General features: G+C 37.2%; 3 protein-coding genes across 3 annotated transcripts in view; 1 reads left to right on the top strand and 2 right to left on the bottom strand.

Annotated features, from left to right (window-relative positions):
• LOC142336269 (uncharacterized) overlaps positions 1 to 21,572 on the top strand; it is a 556,260-nt gene that overhangs the window by 238,532 nt on the left and 296,156 nt on the right. The gene's annotated exons all lie outside the window — the stretch shown is intronic.
• Positions 1 to 21,572, bottom strand: part of LOC142336270 (uncharacterized) — a 308,561-nt gene that overhangs the window by 28,628 nt on the left and 258,361 nt on the right. The window contains exons 2-4 of the mRNA XM_075384966.1: positions 9,336 to 9,494; positions 8,832 to 8,945; positions 8,484 to 8,569 (exon numbers count right to left, since the gene is read on the bottom strand). Coding sequence (XP_075241081.1) covers positions 8,484 to 8,569; positions 8,832 to 8,945; positions 9,336 to 9,485 — 350 coding nt within the window. The 5' untranslated portion in view covers positions 9,486 to 9,494. The remainder of the gene's footprint in view (positions 1 to 8,483; positions 8,570 to 8,831; positions 8,946 to 9,335; positions 9,495 to 21,572) is intronic.
• On the bottom strand, positions 15,877 to 17,788 carry LOC142336265 (beta-chimaerin-like). The gene has a single exon (XM_075384958.1). The coding sequence runs from the start codon at positions 17,753 to 17,755 to the stop codon at positions 16,328 to 16,330; it is 1,428 nt and encodes a 475-aa protein (XP_075241073.1). The 5' UTR covers positions 17,756 to 17,788; the 3' UTR covers positions 15,877 to 16,327.

The following is a 21,572-nucleotide window of genomic DNA, read 5'->3' as shown; positions in this document are numbered from 1 at the left end:
TGTTGTTGACAGCTGATCAGTCACTGAGTTCTGTACTTTGCTAGCTGAGCTGACCAAATTTTCAAACTCTCCAAGAGTTAGAGAAATTCTCTGTTCAAACTCGTAATCGTCTGTTGCTTTTTTGAACAATTTCAGAAATACATATGTCCCTGTCCTTTCATAGGTTTTCAGCGTTGCTCTGATTAAGCGCTTATCAGTTTTGGAAATATCGAAATAACAATCTCCAAACTCTGTGTCTTTAGTGGACGTGAAAGGCATAGTGTGCAACTTGTTTTATTACTTTCAAGTGTTATAATGTGTAAAACTCCAACTCAATGGGCGGCAAGTTGGGTATAAACAAGTGTCGTCAAACTGCCTAATTAAATCCAAATGATTTGTGACTACAGGCTCAAGTACGCCTATGGCGTACTTGAGTCTGTCTGTTGTTCACATATTGCATAATTAATTTCAGCTCTGACCTTAGATAAGACAAAAAACACATGTGAACCTAGGTGTGTACTTGGATCCAGCAGTGCACTGTACACCTTTTATTGGAATTATATGCGTACCATATGTTTTGAGAACACAAATGTGACCCACCCTGGGTGGGTATTTGGACCAGCAGTGCAGTGTACACTGTTTATTGGAATTATATGCGGACCACATGTTTTGGTTCTATAGAGAAAACAGATGTGACCCTAGGTGTGTATTTGGACCAGCAGTGCAGTGTACACTGTTTATTGGAATTATATGCGGACCACATGTTTTGGTTCTATAGAGAAAACAGATGTGACCCTAGGTGTGTATTTGGAGCAGCAGTGCAGTGTACTGTTTATTGGAATTATATGCGGACCATATGTTTATAACTTGGAACAGATGTGACCCTGGGTGTGTGATATAATTAGAAGCACAAGTGAACCTACAGCAGTAAGGAAATTCTGATAAGAATAAACATGCACCAGCGTACAATGAAATGCTAATAATAAAATACGCTCTAGATAAGAACTGAGTTAGTACACACTATAAAGTGTATCGATCCATGTATAATAACAAAATTTAGAGTATATATCAGAGCACATACACTACCAAAATTCAAACCATATTTGACCCCAGATATAATTTGTTGAATTACACGTTGTGCAATATAACTTTAAAAATAGTTATTATTTTCTTTAAACCTTGCGTTCAGTGCACTTTGCTTTATTTCAACAGTTCGTTACCAGACAAACGCCTACCAACAGTCTTCTATCAAATTGGTTTTAATTTCTTTCTCAAAATTTGTACAAAAATTATGTCCGTTCAAATACTTGCTGAATCTGTAATTTCCCTGGAGCGAACATTGGTTTATCAGACAGTGTTCGAAAACTTTGTTGTGCTTATTCAACAGAAGAGACAAGGCAATGTTTGGCAAACTTACCAGCACTGTTTGATACCTAAGCTTTTCATTAACGCAATTGCTTCTTTACCAGAGAAGACAGAACCAGCAGATTGCAGTCTTATTACATCAGGGGGACATTTACCTCCAAAAATTTTGCCAACATTACAACATCTTGGCATGGAGTCATTACCTGATGACGTTAAACGAATTTTGTTTCGTTACGATTGCGACTGTGTGCCTCTGTTTGAAAACCAGCTAGGGGCTTATCAGGCTTGCGAAAACTTAGCTGACATGTGGGGCATAAAGTCATCACCTTGCTCCCCAGAAAATCAATCGCAATTGGATCCAGCCAGCTTGCCAGTAACACCAGCAGTTGATCCGAGTCCCAGTTTGACACCGACATCTAGTCCATCCATATTTGCGGGAATTCACAAGAACAGTTCTACGGCTCTGTTCAATGACAACCAGTTTGATACAACGTTACTGTCAGCTACACAATTTCAAACACCAGAACCAGCACGTGTTTTCGGTGTCACAGACACGCCAAAGATTTGCAATGCACCAAAGAAACGGCTACCTGAGAATACTTTAAGGGACTTATTTGATTAACTTGAAAATTAAACTTAATGGATCACCACAAAACTCTTTTATATAGTGAGATGCTAACTTGATTTTGTTTCAAGAATGTGTGATTTCAACTTTTTAAAAGCTGAATTTAACTTTTTAAATCTGTTTTATAGCTTTAAATCTGCAGAGTCAAAGAAATTAAAACTTTGCTACTGATCAAGTTCGAACATGTTCAGAAAAGATTTTCATTATAACGTAAACATTTGTTTCCTAACAAACACTCAATTATTACAACTACTATGACGTGGTGAGATTTTTCAATATTATATCCAGAAATACTTTTCCCAATCTGCAAAAATTTTGTTATTATTATATATATTAAACATAAAGTTTAGAGACATAGCCATATGTGAGAGTATGCGGTATTGACGCTAATGACATGCTAACTCCATGCCACAGCTGTAGCATGGATTGAATTCCAAATTCAATTCATAAGCCGAAGAAATGTTCAAAAAATAAAAAAATAATCAAAGAAAATTTTTCGAAAAAATGCATTTCAAACGTCAAATTTTGAAACTTAATTCAGTAGATATCCTCTTCAGCTTACACTAGAATCAACTCTCATTTGTTACATGGGGATCAATTGAAAAAAAAGAGCATGTTAAGGTAAAAAAAAAAACGAAAAAAAAACTCAAAAAAAATTTTTTTTAACACATGACCTCTGACCTTTGACCCCAAAAAAGAAGGTTCCAAAAAATACTTGGGATGAAACTGATTGTTCAGTAAGACTCAGCATACTCTAAAGTACAAAACATCTCATCACACTCGTCAAATTTTACTCATCCGTTATGGAGATAATTAGCCCCTAATTAGCGACTAATTAAGGGTTAACCTAATTACTAATTACTGAAAAAAATTCAAATTTTTGCAACGGTTTTGTACTCACTGCTTGATGCCCGACATTATTGCTCATAAGCATCATCATCAAAAAACGGCTCCTTCACCGATTTTCGAGACATCTGGCAATTAATGTCACATTAACATCTGGCATTAATTAGCATATGAAGTACCCTAAGGAAAGATGTTAGATCGGGTTTCTTTACATTTTTGGACTTATTGGGCACTCAGTGTAAATTTATCTCATAACAGCTGTCATCAAAAAAGGCCTCAGAAAAAAGACACATGTTTATGTCATGTAATTGTCATGTAATTGTTAATTAATGACTTGATTGACAGAAAAACATATTTTCTGTTTATTTTTGAGCAATTTTTTATGGGTTCTATGTTTTTCGGCACGGGGAGCATTTTTGCTCATCACACTTAAGAACGTAGGACAACTCTAAACATCCGTAATTGAAAATGCATAAAATAGCGCATTTTATTACAATTTTGAAAATTAGCATGTTTTTCCAGGTTCTTAAAAAAAGTTTTTTGACACAAACGATGATCAGCAATACTCGGTAGGGTTCCTTGTGGTAGTATATTTTGGCATACGATTGCAATGGAGAGTTGAAGTAACAAAATTAACAAAAGTAACAAAAGTAACAAAATTTCGAAATAAAGGTATGCGCCAAAACCGACCAATCAGAAAACAGCATTTCAAAACTTCGAATTTGGCGCCTATGCAGTACTGTAGTCTCTAATACTGTAAACCCGAGAAGCCATTTCTTGTTCATTCGTTTCTACTGTTCGTACTCGAGTTTAACAATTCTTTCTTACTAAAGTTAGACAATTCAAAAATGGGTTTCCAGTGTCGTTATTGTGATTCTATTCTGAGTACAAAAGGAAATCGCTCCAGACATGAGCATAAATTCCATCCTGATGAGATTGGTTTACCCGTATACCAATGCTCATTATGTGAGTTTACTTGTCGGAAGATTTCTTTGCTCGAAGACCACATGAAAACTGCACACCAACGATTCACCAATTAATGTCAAAGCTGCCTACTCGGATTCAACGATCGCCATCTTTACGTACAGCATATGACTTCCGTTCATCACTTACCCGTCCTAGGTGAACAATTTCAGCCTCGAGACACTCCATTGGAAAGTGCATTCAATGAAGAGCTGAGATCGTTCGAGTCAACAGAGACCGAAGAATCCAATGATCTCGAAAACTTCATGCGGATACAAAAACTCAAAATAGACACTCTAATAAGTGAGCAGTTGACCCAGGGTCCTCAAAAAGTTCAACTATGTGCAAAATTGCGGCTTATCAAAGTTCTGTATGATGAGCCAGATATACCAGAAGATGATCGTATTGAAATATAAGCAAACTCTCTGATGACTCCTGTCTACGCAAACGGACTGTCGAATGAAGAGTATTGGCAAATGGTGGAGAAGATGATGAGTGTATTGGCAACATTCAACTCATTGGGAAGTGGCTGGACACTCGAGAAAGTTCTCAAAGTTGACGTCAAATTCGAACGTTTCAGACCAATTCATGGTTCATCATACATCGCGTTGCCATTAAAAATTGCCAACTGTAGAGGATTGCTCAACGTTAGGAACCACGAAGATCGAGATTGCTTCAAGTATTGCTTTGTTGCGGCTTATCACATGTATCATCAAAAAAATCTAGATAGAAGTGATCGAAACTATCAAACCGACAAAAATTCACCAACTACATACAATCAACCAGGACTTCATCAACCTCTGGGCGATTTTACTACGCCCATGGGCTTTGCAGACATTCCTCAATTTGAAGCACTTAACAACGTTCAGGTAAATGTGTTTGGATACGATAACGGCCAGTTTTTCCCTCTGAAAATTTCGTCGTATAGTTCAGATTTTGTAGTGGATCTACTTTTGCTGTACGACTGTGACCGTCATCACTACGTCCTCATTACAAACCTTGTGAAGGTTGTTTGCTACGTGCGAGAACTTGATTATAGATTCTCTTACAACATTTGTCGAAACTGCTTTTGGATTTGTCGAGAAGGACTTGAAAGTTACAACCTACATCTCAGTAACTGTTGCAAAAATGCACCTGCTGTCATTCATATGCCTTCAAGTGAGAACAACTCATACAAGTTCACGAACTTGGCTGCTACGTGGTTTGTCCCTCTTGTTATCTATTTTGACTTCGAGTCTTTCTTACGACCCGTGTCTACTTGCAAGGGACCAAGTGATAAAGACTTTACACAGGTCAAGGGGATACATGAACCGTGTGGCTATGCGCTAACAGTGATAGATCACCACTCATCAAAGCCAATCTTTCATCATGTAGACAGTTCTCCTGCTTGCATCACAAATTTTGTCAAAATGCTTCACAAACTAGCCAGAGATATTTATCAGCAGAAAAGGAAGCACCCTTTCTTCAAAGGCGATAGACGAAACTTGGGAAAATCTAACGCTACGCACTGTTGGATTTGTGAAAAATCGTTTTCAGAAACGGAAGATCCAGAGAACACAATTGACCTGGACCATTGCCACTACAGTGGTAAATTCTTGGGATGGGCACATGAGAAATGCAATCGTTTGAGACGAAATATCAATTTCACCCCTGTTGTGGGTCAAAATATTCAAAATTATGACTTACTTCACATTTGCTTGGCACTGAACAACTGCGAGCCAACCACAACCATCAGCGTCATACCAACCACCGCCGAAAAATACATATCAATGACATTTGGTGTGCTTATTGACACTTTCGTAACGGAAAAGGGAAAAACAGTGAAAGTTTACGAATATCTTCGATTCATAGACTCCTTCAAGATGATGAACAGTTCTTTAGAGAAACTTGTTGAAATTTTACCCGATGACCGCTTCGAAATAATGAGGGCAATGTTTTCTAAATTATCTGATGCTAGCCTTCAACTACTTAAACAGAAAGGCTACTACCCTTACTCTTATGTGACTGGTCGGTCCAAGTTCAGTGACACCAGCCTCCCACCACTGAGCAACAAGGGGTAACACTCTGGACGGAGGGGCAGTGAAGGTAACGGAGACTAATTTACAACATGCACGCAGGATGTGGGAAATTCTGGAATGTGGAACACTGCAGGATTATCATGACTCATACTTGAAGCTCGACTGTGCACTACTCGCATGTGTTCGCGAATTCCATCGACAGTTGAGTTTCGATACGTATAAACTGGACTGTATCCACTTCTTCACCCTACCCAATATGGCTAAGGAAGCATCACTTAGAATTTGCAAAGTCAATGTCGAGTTACTGACTGAGCGTGAACACTTGGACATGATTGAACCCGCAATTCGCGGTGGAGTCACATCTGTCTTTGAAAGTCGGCGCTTCACTGCAAATAACTCCTATATTCCCAACCACGACAGCACGGAGGAATCCTGTTTTGGTTTCTGTGTCGACGCTAATAACCTTTATGGCGGCGTAATGCAATTAGATAAACTACCGCTCGCCGACTTTACGTTCAACACAGAGATTCAAATTCAAGAGATTTTGGACACCGCCGATGACGCTAGCATTGGATACTTTGTAGAGGTCGATCTCTCTTACCGGCCGAGTCTTCATGATGAGCACCGTGATTTTCCGTTGGCGCCCACAAAAGACGTGGTTGAAGACGAGTGGTTGAGCGATTACCAGATCGAATTGAAAGAACAGTACAATCTCCCATCTTCCAAAGTAAAGAAACTACTGCAAACGTTCTTTGATAAAGAGAGATACGTGGTCCACTACAAACTGCTGAAACTCTTTGTCCAACTCGGCTTGGTAATCAGAAAGGTTCACAGAGTGCTTCAATTTCGACAAGAAAACTGGCTATCGCCATACATTACACTAAATAGTGAAGAGCGGCAAGTTGCGTCAGGTTTGAAACAAGTTTGAAGAGAACTTTTATAAACTGATGAATAATGCAGTTTATGGTAAAAACTAAGAATCCAAAAGACGCAGAAATAAAATAACAATTGCTCGAGATGCAGAGCATGCGCTAAAGTTAATATCCAGATTTGAGTTTGATCGCTTTATGATATTTGGGGAGAACTTAGCAGCCTTGACCACACGACCGAAGTCCATTTATTGGAACACTCCCACTATTGTGGGAGCGACTATCTTAGATCTTGCAAAATTCCACATGTACTCATTCCATTACAATGTCATGTGCCCCAACTTTAACTGTCGCCTGCTTTACAGCGATACAGATAGTCTCCTTTATGCGATAAAAAGTGACGATTTTTATACAGAGTTATCGCAGAAGCCTCAGTCAGTATTAAGTCATTTTGATTTCTCAAATTACCCACCCAATGACTTTCTTTACGATACCACTAACAAAAGAGTCGTCCTCAAATACAAGGACGAATTCGCCGGCGACTATATTACTGACTTTATCTGTTTGAAGCCGAAGCTGTACTCCATCCTGTCAAAAAGTAAGTTTATTCTCCCATAAAACAAAATTGTTAGTTGTATAAAAATTCGTATTGGGTTAATAGGCATCTGGAAGGCGTTAAATCGTTTTATATTTACATAGGGTGTTAGTAATCATAATAGCACCTAATATTTCTCATTTCTTTCTTTTAGGTTGTCGAAAACTTTCAGCAAAAGGGGTTACGAGGGCCGCACAACATCTTCGCCACGTCGACTTCTTAAACACTCTCAGCACTGGAAACCACCTGCGCTCAGAGAACACCAGGATTGTGTCCGACCACCACAAGCTGCAGACAGTTACTACAAACAAAATTTGTCTGTCAGCTTTTGACAACCAGCGCTATATACTACCCGATGGCATAAAAACCCTCCCGTTTGGCCATTATGAAATTGGCGATTATGCTATCGATGAAAGTGATTGGAATAACGACGATGTAGAATGGGATTATGACGATTTTAGCGACTTACTTTTGAGCTCGAGCCCAGAGTGGGATAACAGTTTTGTTGTACCACACTCCTCTCCAGATACCACCACCACCCAAAGCTCCAACACATGGCAACCACCAGACCCCGGTTTTGTCGCCGCTCAGAATATAAATGAATCCGATATTGAAAGTAGCGATATCGTTGATTTCGATGCGTTTCGAAGAAAACTCTACGCCCGATAATCCGTTCATTAATTTTGAGGCAGAAGGAGCAAGTGAAAGCGAGTCAGAGGGCCCTGTGTGTAAAACTGCAAGGTGATATTAGACTGCATAATTAAATTTAATTGCCCAGAGAGAGACACGCAAAACTGAACCAGTATTGATTTTGCATGCAGTGTGAAATTTGGTTTTAATTTAATTCGTTTGAGTGTTTTGAAATCAAAAGCAAGCGGCGAGACAGAAAGCAAAGTTAAAGGTAAACAAGGGCGGCAGAATAAGGAAGGGAGGGGAAATAAAAGAGTCGAAATGGAAAGATTCAGCAGGAAAGGGAAATAAACAGCAGGCGGAAAGATTTTTCCCGCCTAGCCTATTCCCACTTAACCGCCACTACCTATTATCCTATGGTTAAGAGTCGAATGATAACCCCCCCTTTCTTTACGTAGGTATTATATACTACTGCTATACCATATAAAAATCCCATATTGTAGAACTGGTGTGATTAAAAAATTATCAGGCAGTGAAGTGATACCAAATCCACGTCATCAAGGCTCAAATTTTCCAAGCTGTTAAAAAAATACCTGATGACAAATTTGTCGTCTCCCTCCCAGTATTTGGATTGAAGTCCACTTCCATCTTTCGGAGGGTGAGCAGTGAATTTGGGACCCTAAAATGTTTCATCGACACTACTTGGTTAAACATTTTTTTTTCGCATTTAATAATTCACCATAAATTCACGGCAAATTTCTGTGTTCTAAAAACGAAGCTCATTTTCAAACACCATAATATGTTAAACAATTTTTCAAGGAAAATTGCAAGCTAAAAACCAGACCAATATCATAGAACGCCAATTTTTGAGCTACTGCATTCAGAAATTCTATATCTCTTCGAGCGTGCCGGCGAGAGGTGAGGTGTGACAGGATACTTACATCTGAAGTGCCCTCTCCTCCTGACTGGGTAGTGACAATTATCTCTCCAGTGACCTCTTCTGCAGTTACAACCAAATTCACACACTTGATGTGCGACTGGCTGATCCACTTGGCCTACAAAAACACTCAAATTCGACGTGCGTAAGTGCCCACTGAGAACTGATTCGGATTTAGATGCTCCCTCGGGCATAATTTACGGGTTCGATATTGAAGGAAAAGCAGAGTCTGACCATTTTAATGTCAAACAAAACACAAAATTAGCGTCTCAATTCAGAATTAACGTCACAATTGAATTGATCTTTTCAGTTGTTGGAAAGACATTGTATCACTGCTCTACTTTGTTTAATTTTGATTCTAAAGATGGTAAAAGTAAACTTTTTCAACCTTTTCTGGAACACAAAAAAGCCAAGAAAAAATCGTATATCGAAAACAGCTGTCAAAACCACGCCAACCGAGAGAGTATAAATTTTGCTCAAACAGCAGAACCGATGCCAAAAAACTTACTTGGGCGATGCACTCCACCCCACATATTCGCACACTCTTCACGTCATCGCGAGAGAATCCAAGGTTGCTGCCTCGGATGTCAATCGAGGTCTCGTAGGGTCCAAAGTTAGGTCTCACTCCGCTCACAACCGGCTGGTGGTTACTGCTCATAACCAACCTCAAAACAATACCCCACTTTAGCCTGTTAAAAAAAGAAATGGCTATCCATACCCTTAATTCGATAAGATTTCAAAATTATTATACTACCTAATCATCGGTGTGCCATAAATGACGTAAATATATATGCTATTAAACGAAATTTGCAGGTACGTAACAACAATTTGAAGAGAATTAAACATGATGCGCGAAAACCATGATTTATGGAAAAAAAACCCAATTAAGTCGGAAGAGTTGATCAAACGATGGGCGGGAGTTCATTTGTAGGTAGCCTATACACACACATACGTCATTCCCGTTAACTTTATAACATTATGGAATTGATTTCATGAAAACGCGGATAACCATTTGCATCAAATTAAATCAGATTCAATAGTTAAACAAGGAGGCTCGTTAATGCGCGTTGGCACATAATGTTCCAACCCGAGCTCATCTACATTTTTAACCTAACTGTCAACCAAATGAAGAGATGTTCAAACATAGATGTTTGAGTTAAAAAGTTGTTACAGACCCAAACTACTAAATGAATTGCATAATCCTATGGCGCTTTAGAGCACTTACAAGATCTGCGATTAATAAGACTGCGAGAAAAAAATAAACAACAAAATAAGCAAAAACAAAAAACATTAATAACGGCAAAAACTCAATATCTAAGTTTAAAAGCACCTAGTAAAAGTCATAAGAAACATTAGCTTTCAACTAGGAAAATCTTGATAATTTTAATAAGTCCCTGAGAGAACAATAGGACATGTTTTAGGTTGGACTTAGCCATGAAACGGACTACAGATGCACAAATACTAAAAAATGCAATTTACGACAACAAAGTATTTCAGCCATTAAAATTATCAGCTATTATCTGAATATTATACTTGATTATTTCAATGATATTTAATCAAATTTCAGTTAAATATAAACCGAACAATTAAATATGTTCCGTTGGATCTCTTTTGACAATCATTTGGATCTGTTATCAACGCGAAACTGCTGAGACAGGGAAAAGAAACAAATATTGACAAATCACAATTCAGAGAGTCAGTAATCTACTTAAAACTTTTTATACTTCAAATAATTCAATGTTAGAACGCAGATAACAGTTCCACAAAAGCAGAAATAGGCAGTAAATTTGCCATTATATGAAGCCAAGAATATTAACTCAATACTCAAAATTCCAAAATGTTAAAAAAACTCTGTTTTAGTTAAAAAAAACATTTCCGAAAAACTGAAACCATAAAAAAGACTAAACTCTGCCTCATTGCAATGCCGACGAGTTCTGTTTCTAAGGCGACAACACAAAAAAGCATCAAATACAGAGAAACTAAAATTTCGAAAAAAGTCAAATTTCAAACAATAGCTAAAACCATTTGAAAAAGGTCAATTATGTTTACAAAGAAGCCTTTTGGAACTGTCATTAATCAGATTGAGTGACAAGGTTAAGAAAATCAAAAATCCATTGAAAACAAATGAATCCAAAGTTCAAAAGACCTTTAGCCAAAACCAAAAACATTGAATTCACTTTTTCCTTAAAAAGAAGCTAAAGGGAGGATCTGTCAACGATGTGAACAATAAAATACAACAAAAAGAACAATCACTAGCGGAACAAAAGTGTGTTTATGACTCTTTAGAAAGCCACATGAATTATCATTAAAGACACAGTGATAAGACCGCAAAAAAAAATGAACAACCAAGTGAATAGATGCAAAACTCGTGCACAAAATTAATTTATATCTTTATGAAAACAAATAGTGTCAAATCACAACACCCAAGTAAGAACAACGAATTAGCTGTCCTTTGAGGGATTGAAATAATTGTATCTCTGAATCAACAATTATTTGCCTTTTGATGTTAAATAGCTGCACTATGCGTCATTAGTACACATGCAAACCTTCCAAAATCATGCGTCCAGAATTCAAAAAAAAAAAAAAAACAGCCACATGAAGTCAAATTGCCGCATGTGAACAAAAATTCTTTCAAAAGCCGAAGATTTTACAAACACTCATTTCACCTTAGAAGCAGTATAAAAAATAAAAAATCACGCCTCTTAAACTACTCGCTTTTCGCTAACTTTATATTTACTCCAATTTGACCTCTCATTGATCTCAAAAGCCGCAAAGCCCGGATAGCTCTAAAAAAGGAAGACTGCGCCTCAATGCAATGTAAATCTTTTGGATTGTGAAAAACGGCATCTCAAACAAAAGGAGTAGCAATTCCGCCGATGTCTTTTCCAAAATATTGACTTACTGTAGTATTTCACCTTGTCCATGGTACAACTTTCAATGTTAACAAATCAGATAGTGCAACATAACAATTATTTCCCAACATTTTTGCTGTATTACAATTTTATCTCCTAAATGGTAATCTCTTCTGAGGAAAAGAAAAGAATCTATCATGCTACATAGTTCCCAAAAAAGCAATTCAAAACTACAGCTATGAATAATATTACACAAATTAAAAAATTTTAATATTTCGACCTTGTGAGTCTTCTAGCATTATTTTGTTTTGTTTTTAGATGCTATATAATAAAGGCAGCTCATATTAGGGAAATGATTAAAAGTATTATCTCTTTTTGAGTTGCAGTATATGCAACTGTCCATTTTGTTGACTTTGGCGACGCTTATTTTCAAAGAATAAAGTAAACCCTTTGGTTTTCATCGCTTAAATTCCTCAAGTTTTTTAAAAATTCAATTCAATTAAAACAATTTAATTTAGCGCAGCTGATGCAATTTCAATTGATGCTATTAATAAGCAAAGAGATGTGTTCCTATAAGAATGGTTTTAATCTCTTGAAAGTATCAGTGCGCATCTGTTCATTTGTTTAACTAAAAAGTACTTATTTTGGGTGAAAAGATACAAAATGTTCACTTTCTAATCTTGCCTAAATTTCTTGCGTTTTTAATACGGTGTTATTCCAGCTGTCATCAAAGGGTTTAATGTTCCTACTCCTCGTTCACCAAAGAGAGCAAAATGGCAAAAGTTCTTGAACTTTTCCGCGATTCTACAGGGTTTTTAGAAGGGTAAATTACAATCGAATCTCAATTTTGCATATGGCTAAGGAGAGGTTTAAATTGTTCAATCTATACTGGTTAGAGAGATGCAGCCTCGAGGAACAAGGAGTTGGAAGAAATTACTATGTTCAAGAGCTGAAGACCCGTTGGTATAAAGGCGTATCACATTAGTCTTGTACGTTAAAATCTGCTATTCCGAATTCCTTTCCGGTTCATTTGGACAATTGTGTCGACCGATTAGCAAAGTGTGGAGAGATCTTAAAAAGGAAGACTGCGCCTCAATGCAATGTAAATCTTTTGGATTGTGAAAAACGCATCTCAAAAAGGAGTTGCGATTCCCGTGACGTCTTTTCAGAAATATTGACTTACTGTACTATTTGACCTTGTCAATGATACAAATTTCAATGTTAACTAATTAGATAGTGCAATTTAACAATTATTTCCCAACATTTTTTGCTGTATTACAAATTTTTATTTTAAACAGTAATCCCTTATGAGGATAAGAAAAGATTCTATCATGCTACATAGTTCCTAAAAAAGCGATTCAAAACTACAGCTCTCAGAAGCAATGATATTACACAAAATTTTTTAAAAATATTTTGGCCTTGAGTTTTGAAGCATTGTTTTCTGTTTTGTTTATAGGTGCTATGTAATAAAGGCTGCTCATATTAATAAAACGATTAATAGCTATAACTGTCCTAGGGTTGCAGTATATGCAGCTGTCCGTTTTGCTGAATTTGGCGACGCTCAATTTCAAAGAATAAAGCAAACCCTTTGGTTTTCATCGCTTAAATTCCTAAAGTTTTTTAAAAATTCAATTCAATTAACACAATTTATTTTAACGCAGCTGATGCAATTTCAATGGATGCTATTAATAAGCAAAGAGAAGTGTTCCTATAAGAATGGTTTTAATCTCTTGAAAGTATCAGTGCGCATCTGTTCAATTGTTTAACTAAAACAGTACTTATTTTGGGTGAAAAGATACGAAATGTTCACTTTCTAATCTTGCCTAAATTTCTTGCGTTTTTAATACGGTGTCATTCCAGCTGTCATCAAAGGGTTTAAAGTTCCTACTTCTCGTTCACCAAATAGAGCAAAATGGCAAAAGTTCTTGAACTTTTCCGCGATTCTACAGGCCCAAAAAGAGGTTTTTAGAAGGGTAAATTACAATCGACTCTCAATTTTGCATATGGCTAAGGAGAAGTTTAAATTGTTCAATCTATACTGGTTAGAGAGATGCAGCCTCGAGGAACAAGGAGTTAGAAGAGTTTACTATGTTCAAGAGCTGAAGACCCGTTGGCATAAAGGCGTATCATATTAGTCTTGTGCGTTAAAATCTGCTATTCCGAATTCCTTTCCGGTCTATGTGGACAGTTGTGTTGACCGATTAGCAAAGTGTGGAGAGATCTTAAAAAGGAAGACTGCGCCTCAATGCAATGTAAATCTTTTGGATTGTGAAAAACGCATCTCAAAAAGGAGTTGCAATTCCCGTGACGTCTTTTCAGAAATTTTGACTTACTGTACTATTTGACCTTGTCAATTATACAAATTTCAATGTTAACAAATCAGATAGTGCAAATTAACAATTATTTCCCACCATTTTTTGCTGTATTACAAATTTATCTTTTAAACAGTAATCCCTTACGAGGAAAAGAAAAGATTCTATCATGCTACATAGTTCCTAAAAAGCGATTCAAAACTACAGCTCTCGGAAGCAATGATATTACACAAATTATTTTTTAAAATATTTTGGCCTTGAGTTTTGCAGCATTTTTTTCTGTTTTGTTTTTAGATGCTATGTAATAAAGGCAGCTCACATTAATAAAACGATTAATAGCTATAACTGTCTTAGGGTTTCAGTATATGCAGCTGTCCGTTTTGCTGACTTTGGCGACGCTTATTTTCAAAGAATAAAGCGAACCCTTTGGTTTTCACCGCTTAAGTTCTTTAAGTTTTCTGAACAACTCATTTCAATTATTCCGATTTAATTTAATGGAACTGATGCAATTTCGATTGATGCTAATAATAAGCAAAGATATGTGTTCTTATAAGCATGGTTTTAGTCCCTTGAAATTATCAGTGCGCATCTGTTCATTTGTTTGACTAAAACAGTACTTATTTTGGGTGAAAAGATAAAAATGTTCACTTTCTAATCTTGCCCAAAATTCTTGCGTTTTTAATACTGTGTCATTCCTGCTGTTATCAAAGGGTTTTATACTTCCAAGACCCATTTTGCTTTGAATTTTATGGAGGGTCGGAAGCAGCTGTGCGAAAACATGAGCTTGTTTTCTCATATGTTCCTACTTCTCGTTCACCAAATAGAGCAAAATGGCAAAGGTTCTTGTTGATGCACTTTTCCGCGTTTCTAAAGGCCCAAGAAGGGGCTTTTAGAAGGATTAAATTACGATCGAATCTAAATTTTTGCATACGTTTGTGGAGAGGTTTAAATTGTTCAATCTATACTGGTTAGAGAGATGCAGCCCCGAGAAACAAGGAGTTAGAAGAGATTATTATGTTCAAGAGCTGAAGACCAGTTGGTATAAAGGCGTATCATATTATTCTTGTGCGTTGAAATCTGCTCTTCTGAGTCCTTTGCTGGTCTATTTGGACAGATGTTTCGACTTCTAAGCAAAGTCGATAAAAAGTTTGAAAAATGGGCTAGAGGAGCTATGCGATAAGAAAAAAGGTGCCGATAATTTCAAATATATTTATTCCAAATCTGATAGCAAGATGGTAGCAATATGTCTGTTTTATTTAGATTTCAGGATTTGTGACTGCAAATCATTTGATCTGGCTGCAAAACTACAAAGTGAAATAGATTACGTACAAAATTATAAACTGCTCATAGTGCTATCAAAATTAAATCAGCAAATTTAATTGTATCTATCGAGGAAGAAAAAGCTATTCCAATACCCCCCTATCAAAACATTGATAACATTCGCTAATATCAGGTCTGCTGTCCCCCCCCCCCCCCTTTACTTCTATGAAATTGGCAAGATTTTCAGCCTTCCACGCGTATTTAGGTCAAACACATTAGTACCCAACAACAGATTTAGCCTTCCCAGAAATCTCGCTAAGAAACTTAGAAAGCTGCTTCGTTTCTTCGCCCACTTTTCGATTTCGTAAAAAAACTTCAGCTTCTTGGAAAATTCTTAAACCTGCATCAAATTTTTCATTTCATAACTTAAAAATTTGTTTCTTGGAAAGTTTCTAAGGTTAAGAGGACACAGTGCTTCTCAATAAAAAACTTCTCAAAATGTTTCCAGCCAAATCTTGAAAATCTTAGGATTCATTGGTAATGTGTCTGACCTCTCTTAAAAACTGATCTTTCACAGTAATTATGACCATTTTAATGCGCTCACATGGCAGCTATAATTAAAAAATGATAAATGTTACTAAAATCGTCTAGGGAGAGGAGACAGCTTCTTCCGCTATTTGTGATATTGAAAGGAGCCAACTAAACATCCACTGAATATTCGAAAACTAATTTGTTTACTCAAATAGCGATATTTTTCCAATCTTCCGAAGTTTTTCAGATAGTAATTGTTAACTGCGCCAAGTGACAGATGACAAAAAGACAAACGCTTCCAGAACATTCAGTCTTGATTGAAATCTTTAAATTATGACAAAATTAAAATAAATCGAACAGAATTGCAAAAAGAGGCGATGATAGACGACTGATCAAAATAGACATCCAAATAGAACAAATTTTCTTTATTTTATAGACTTGTCCGACAATTTTGCATCAATAGAAATCATATTGGAACAATTTCGAGCCTAAGAAACGATTAGACTGCTAATTAGTAGAAAAATGCGAAGTGAGACAACAAAGGGTCACTTTGTAAATATCTGGTTGTAGTTTGATATGAGGGTTGTAATTAAAGTTTTCTGCAGTGGCAATTCAATCAAACTCTGGCGCTGGTCTGATTCTGGGCTCCGCATCAATGTGGGTCCAAACACTGTGCCCAAATTATCCGCGCCCATTTTGTTCACGTTTTCCTCTTTGCTGACGTCGTGCAGGTGTTTCAGAATAAATTGCAGCGTGGCTTGATGACAAGAATTCATAGATTGGACAGTGTCTTTTATTGCTTTCAAGCACAGTTTTTTGTCAGTTATGGCTGTGGTTTCGATCATTGAATGGTAAGTGTTGAAATCTATTACCGGCACCGGTAATGATCGTAAATAAAGCTTCAAAGCTCCCGTAACTGAATTGATGTCTGCGAAAAAGGTGCAATCGATTCTGGCATCTGGTCCATTACGTTCGAAATTCTCACGCACCAATTCAATGTCATCGCTGAAACCTGATATTCTGTACAGACCCTCAGTTTTCAAATCTCTGCTGCGCACTTCATCAATACACTTGGAGACCACAAATGGAACGTTTGACGAATAGGCCATGCACAGTACTGTGAGGTCACAGCCGAATATCTGCTTGATTCTCTTTTTAGTCGGAATACAGTCATGTCTGTCTTCGAACTTTTTACTGCACAATTTATGCACGTATAGGCCACAGTCTTGGCATTTTACACCCTGTGAAACGAGTCCCCACATGTAATTACCACACCATTGGCACCAGTGAGGTCCTTTAAACGTGGTGACCTTGAAATTATGCGCTTTGGGGGCGATGGTCGAAAGGTCACTGGCAGCGGTCATTTCAGCTTGCAGCAACGGATGCAGGTTTAAGTTCTCAACAACTGGGAAAGCTGAAGATTGATTAGAAGTGATTGTTAGATTGTTCGAGTGCGCGTCTAAAGTGTCTGCAATTGATGAAGAAATAGTACTTAGAGTGCTTTCTAACGCTGCGGGATTCGAGTATATTTTGTTCACATCGTCATAAATAGGCTGTGCACTCATAGCTTCAATATGTTCCCGACCACGAGATTCAACATATAATGTAATCAAACCGTCCGCGACTAAGTCTTCAAGAGTATCATACTCTTTAGTGTCAATAAAATGTGTTCCGTTGTAGTAAATCCTGTAATTCTTCACTGATCCGTCCAAAAGGAACACTAACGTGTAAGTTCCAGGCTGTCTTTGACTTTCTCTGATCAGGTAACTCCCCTCTGGCCCACTAGTGACCAGAGAATTGCCCTCTTCTCTGGAAATAGGGCCATGGCACACGTTTCCGTAATGTTCTGGAACACTCTGAACATAGTCTTTGCAAACAATTCTGTGAGGTTTGGGAGCTTGCTGTTCAAGTTTGTAGAGGTAGGGGTCAAAGAGGTTGCCTAAATTGTTATTGTCAACCGTTGATCCAGCCATTTTACCTGAAAAAAAAAACTGATAATTTAATTGAACATGATTGTGAAAACCAAAAATGACACTAGCTATGAGTCGCATTATGGGTATGATGACATTTATAAAATTATAGCTACGTCGTAATATTTGCTCACTTGACGAATTCGGAGTAATCTGGCAACATTATTGCCACACAACTTGATCTAGACAATATCTGGCTATAATTAACTTTATGAACAATTAAATATGACTGCTTAGGTGCTAAACACGATAATACTTGTCTAGAAAACACATTACGGTTAACGAACAACATGTCAGTAAATCCATTAAGATGATAAGTCCTGAGATACATACATAGTTGACTTTCGTTAGTCATTAAGCATAACCTTTCATCGTTCCACGTCACAGAACTGGCAAAAATAATATTAAGTGTAAATTTAAACTAGAAACTGTTCCTTTAATCAGAATGGTTGAAGAGGGAGGGGGGTATAATTGAAATCCTCCCACTGCTACATCATTTTTGGGCACCCAAAGACCAAAAAATATTTATTAAAGTATATCTTAGACGACTTGTATTCGACGTGTGCAATTACCGATATGCGTGATCTTTGCGTCCGTTAATACAGCAGTACTACCAGCAAAACTGGTCATTAACAGTAAATATTACGTCAACAATTCAATAATACCTGCCTGTGACGACAACTGTCCAATAATAACAGAAACTGCCCAATAGTAGGTAATATTCAGTATCAATGAAATGTTCGTTGGATAGCCACATTAACGCATGCAAAAACACGCACGCTTGTAAATTAAGAACTTTAGACTACGGCTTTCGACACTGGTAATTAATGGTTGCACACGGCCTCGTTTCAACCCATTAAAAAACTACGTCTAAAAGCAGTACTCTTATATACTCTAATATGTGCAAAGGTGTAGTCTAATGCATTTCACTTCTCAGTACATCGCCTTTTTGCTCAACCGTGGTCAGATTTACTCGACAGATTACAAGCGTTCTATCCGGACCTATGAAAAAAGCATGTGCAAACAGAAACATGTGAAACCAATTTCAATAGCAACGCTCGTTATCCATTCTATAGATTTGGTTACGCAATGCTTAGCTCACATTAATCACGAACAAGCTTGGGACGGCAAAAACGCAGCAGTCGGTAGAGCACTGCTAGTTATAGCGAATGTAGTTTCGGTAGCTTTGTTTATACTACTGCTCATTTATGTTCTCTGCCGAGCAAAACGACCACCCAAAGTTAAAGAGCGCTTAATTCTATTCATTGCTTTGGGGTTCATTTTCACCATTTTCTACTTGCTCGTGTTCACAGCATTCTTCCTGGGTTTATGTCACGATAAAGTCCCCTTTCCTTTAGTTATGATAATTATATCATGGTTTATAGTCAATGTGGCCCTAATACTTATCATCATTATGATACTCATAACACAAGAGCAAAATCCGCAAATAGATGTGAACAATTCTAAGAAAACAGATGAGCCAAAGTCTTATATCAAGTCAACCAGTGCAAACTATTGCTGACAACATACAAAAAGATAAATATGAAATGGGCCCCAGAAAACTTTTCAAGTTATACTTTTGGGCCTTTTAAGGAAAAATCCGTCTTTTTGCAACACTGTCATATGTTTCAAGAAGAGTAATTAATTGCTCTCAAACGAAGTTGATAGCAATTATATTAGTCATGTGGTCTTTCTTATGCGATTTTTCGTCTGACCCTTTTGACTTTTAAAAACTGCATAACAGGTAACGCTCGGAGGGTATTAAGTTCTCTTAGCGACTTTCGGCTAACTAGTACTAGACTCCTGGCTAGCTAGACTTCGGCTAAATAGACGAGAAGTATGCAGTTCACCGAAAACGTTTTGGAGACATAAATTCACCGTTTGGTTCTCAGAATTTGACCCCCATCCCCACCCCTGCACACCATCGGTCCACCCTTATCCTCTCCTCACCCCCGTTAGTCGGTCACATTTGCATGATCTTCTATTCCGTCCATCCCCAGCTTGGTGGGAAGACAACATTACGCCTAGCCCGCGGACGCACGCGCAGTTTCCACACGTGTAATAAGATCAACTGGCTGGAGTGGAACAAAACCTATGCAAATTGAACCGCAACAATTAACTAGTTCTCCGCACTAAAAAGCGGATCAGTTAAAACACAAATACTATTTGACAAATAAACGCTATGCGAAATTTTACCTTTCAGGGGATTCATGACATTCAGATAAATTTATTTTTAGAAGTACCAAATTACAAACGTATGATGCAATGCTAACGTATGAAAAAACATATAAAAAATGAGAGCAATGCAAGCAAAATAAGACATATTCTGTAGAAAATTACGCTTCATTGCCATTTGAAAAGGGAAGAAAAATTGAAATCAAAACAGATATCATACTACTAAGAATTTACTTTTTGATTCATCTGGGACAAAAACCAATCAAACCATATCTAAGCAATCCGAGGTTGGAAAATTAAAAATCACTTAGTCTCGTAAATTAAAGATACGTAGTCTCCAAATAAAATACAGCATTGAAATGTCAGATAGCGATAAATTTTCTCTAAATACAACAATTTTGAGATCTTTCAACTTAACTTCCTGCGTTTTTAAATTAAATGGGAAAAGAATTTGGTTATGATAGCCAAAAACCGCTGAGGCAAAGAGCAATTGCGCATCAAAGTAACCTGAATTTAAGGGAGTCAAAATAAAAAAAAAACGAAATCAAAGAAAGATCCGCCAAGCCCAGTTTTAGATGCCAGTTATTTACACTTTTTAATTAGTTTTAGTTATTACGACTATGCTAATTGGTTTTCATATTCCTACTTTTATGTTCACATCGGAAAGCAGGCGTAAGCCTAAATACCAAATCAAAACTCAATTAGAGATACTTATAAAACCATTCGATAAAAACCAACTAATTGTGGTTCATAATTGTTCTTTGCTTCCTTCAATCCCAATCCCGGTTATGGGGATCAATCTATCAATCAGAATATTTTCGACAATATGCAGGTGTGTCTCATGAAATATTGCAAATTTGTTCTCTAACTGACAAAAGTTTTTTTGCAAAATCCATTGCTTTCACTTGTCCCTATTTTCCACAAAGCAACTATAAATAGCCTTATATTCCGATGTTTTGATCAGTTAAGTATGCCCCCGTTAGACTCAAGCGGGCTATTTAAAAAATAGAACTATGAAATCAGAGTACTGCAATAAAAAATGCAACTGGATTTAAAGAGAAACGAAAGCAGAATGAAAAAAAAATATTGCTCTCAACGGCAAATATTAGCCGAATTTTTGTGCTTATTTTTTGCCTGCTTGATTTTTCATCTGAAGCTGCAGACTTTGCGTTCTCAAAAACGGAATAAACAAGTAAAGCCTGGAGGGCACTGAGGCTCTGAGCAGCTCTCTTAGAGGTCTACTAATCTGTGTGCAATTCACCGAATCTGCTGATAAGCTCCTCAATCAGGGTTAAATAGCAGTTTCTTGGAAAATTAGACCCCATTTCTGTCCGAACCCTCTCCAAGCCCAAACTGACTACTATCAAAGCCAAAGAAACCACTCGCCGGCCGTTTGAGAACAATCAGCCCGACGTTAGTCGCTTATATTATGTTTTAACTGGGAGCACTGATTGTGGTTTAAAGTGAAATTGAATATTAGCAGTTCATCATATCTGGAACTATTTGTTACCAGCAAGTTGCCTTGAGTAATAAATAGAAGCAAAAACTAGAGTGAATATAAGGCTAATAAAAGTTGCGTTTGTGGAAAATAGGGACCAGTGAAAGCTTTCAGCATTGGATTTTGCAGGAATAAACTTTTTGCAGC

The sequence above is a fragment of the Convolutriloba macropyga genome, chromosome 3 (genome assembly GCF_964194025.1).
Source record: "Convolutriloba macropyga chromosome 3, txConMacr16.3, whole genome shotgun sequence".
In the NCBI taxonomy this organism is placed as follows: domain Eukaryota; kingdom Metazoa; phylum Xenacoelomorpha; order Acoela; family Convolutidae; genus Convolutriloba; species Convolutriloba macropyga.
The sequence above is the reverse complement of the archived record's forward strand: the minus strand, read 5'-3'. Positions and strand labels throughout refer to the sequence as shown.

What these genes read in the sequence shown, in the direction of transcription:
- LOC142336265 (XM_075384958.1), bottom strand. Translation starts at nt 17,755, where the DNA reads ATGGCTGGATCAACGGTTGACAATAACAATTTAGGCAACCTCTTTGAC.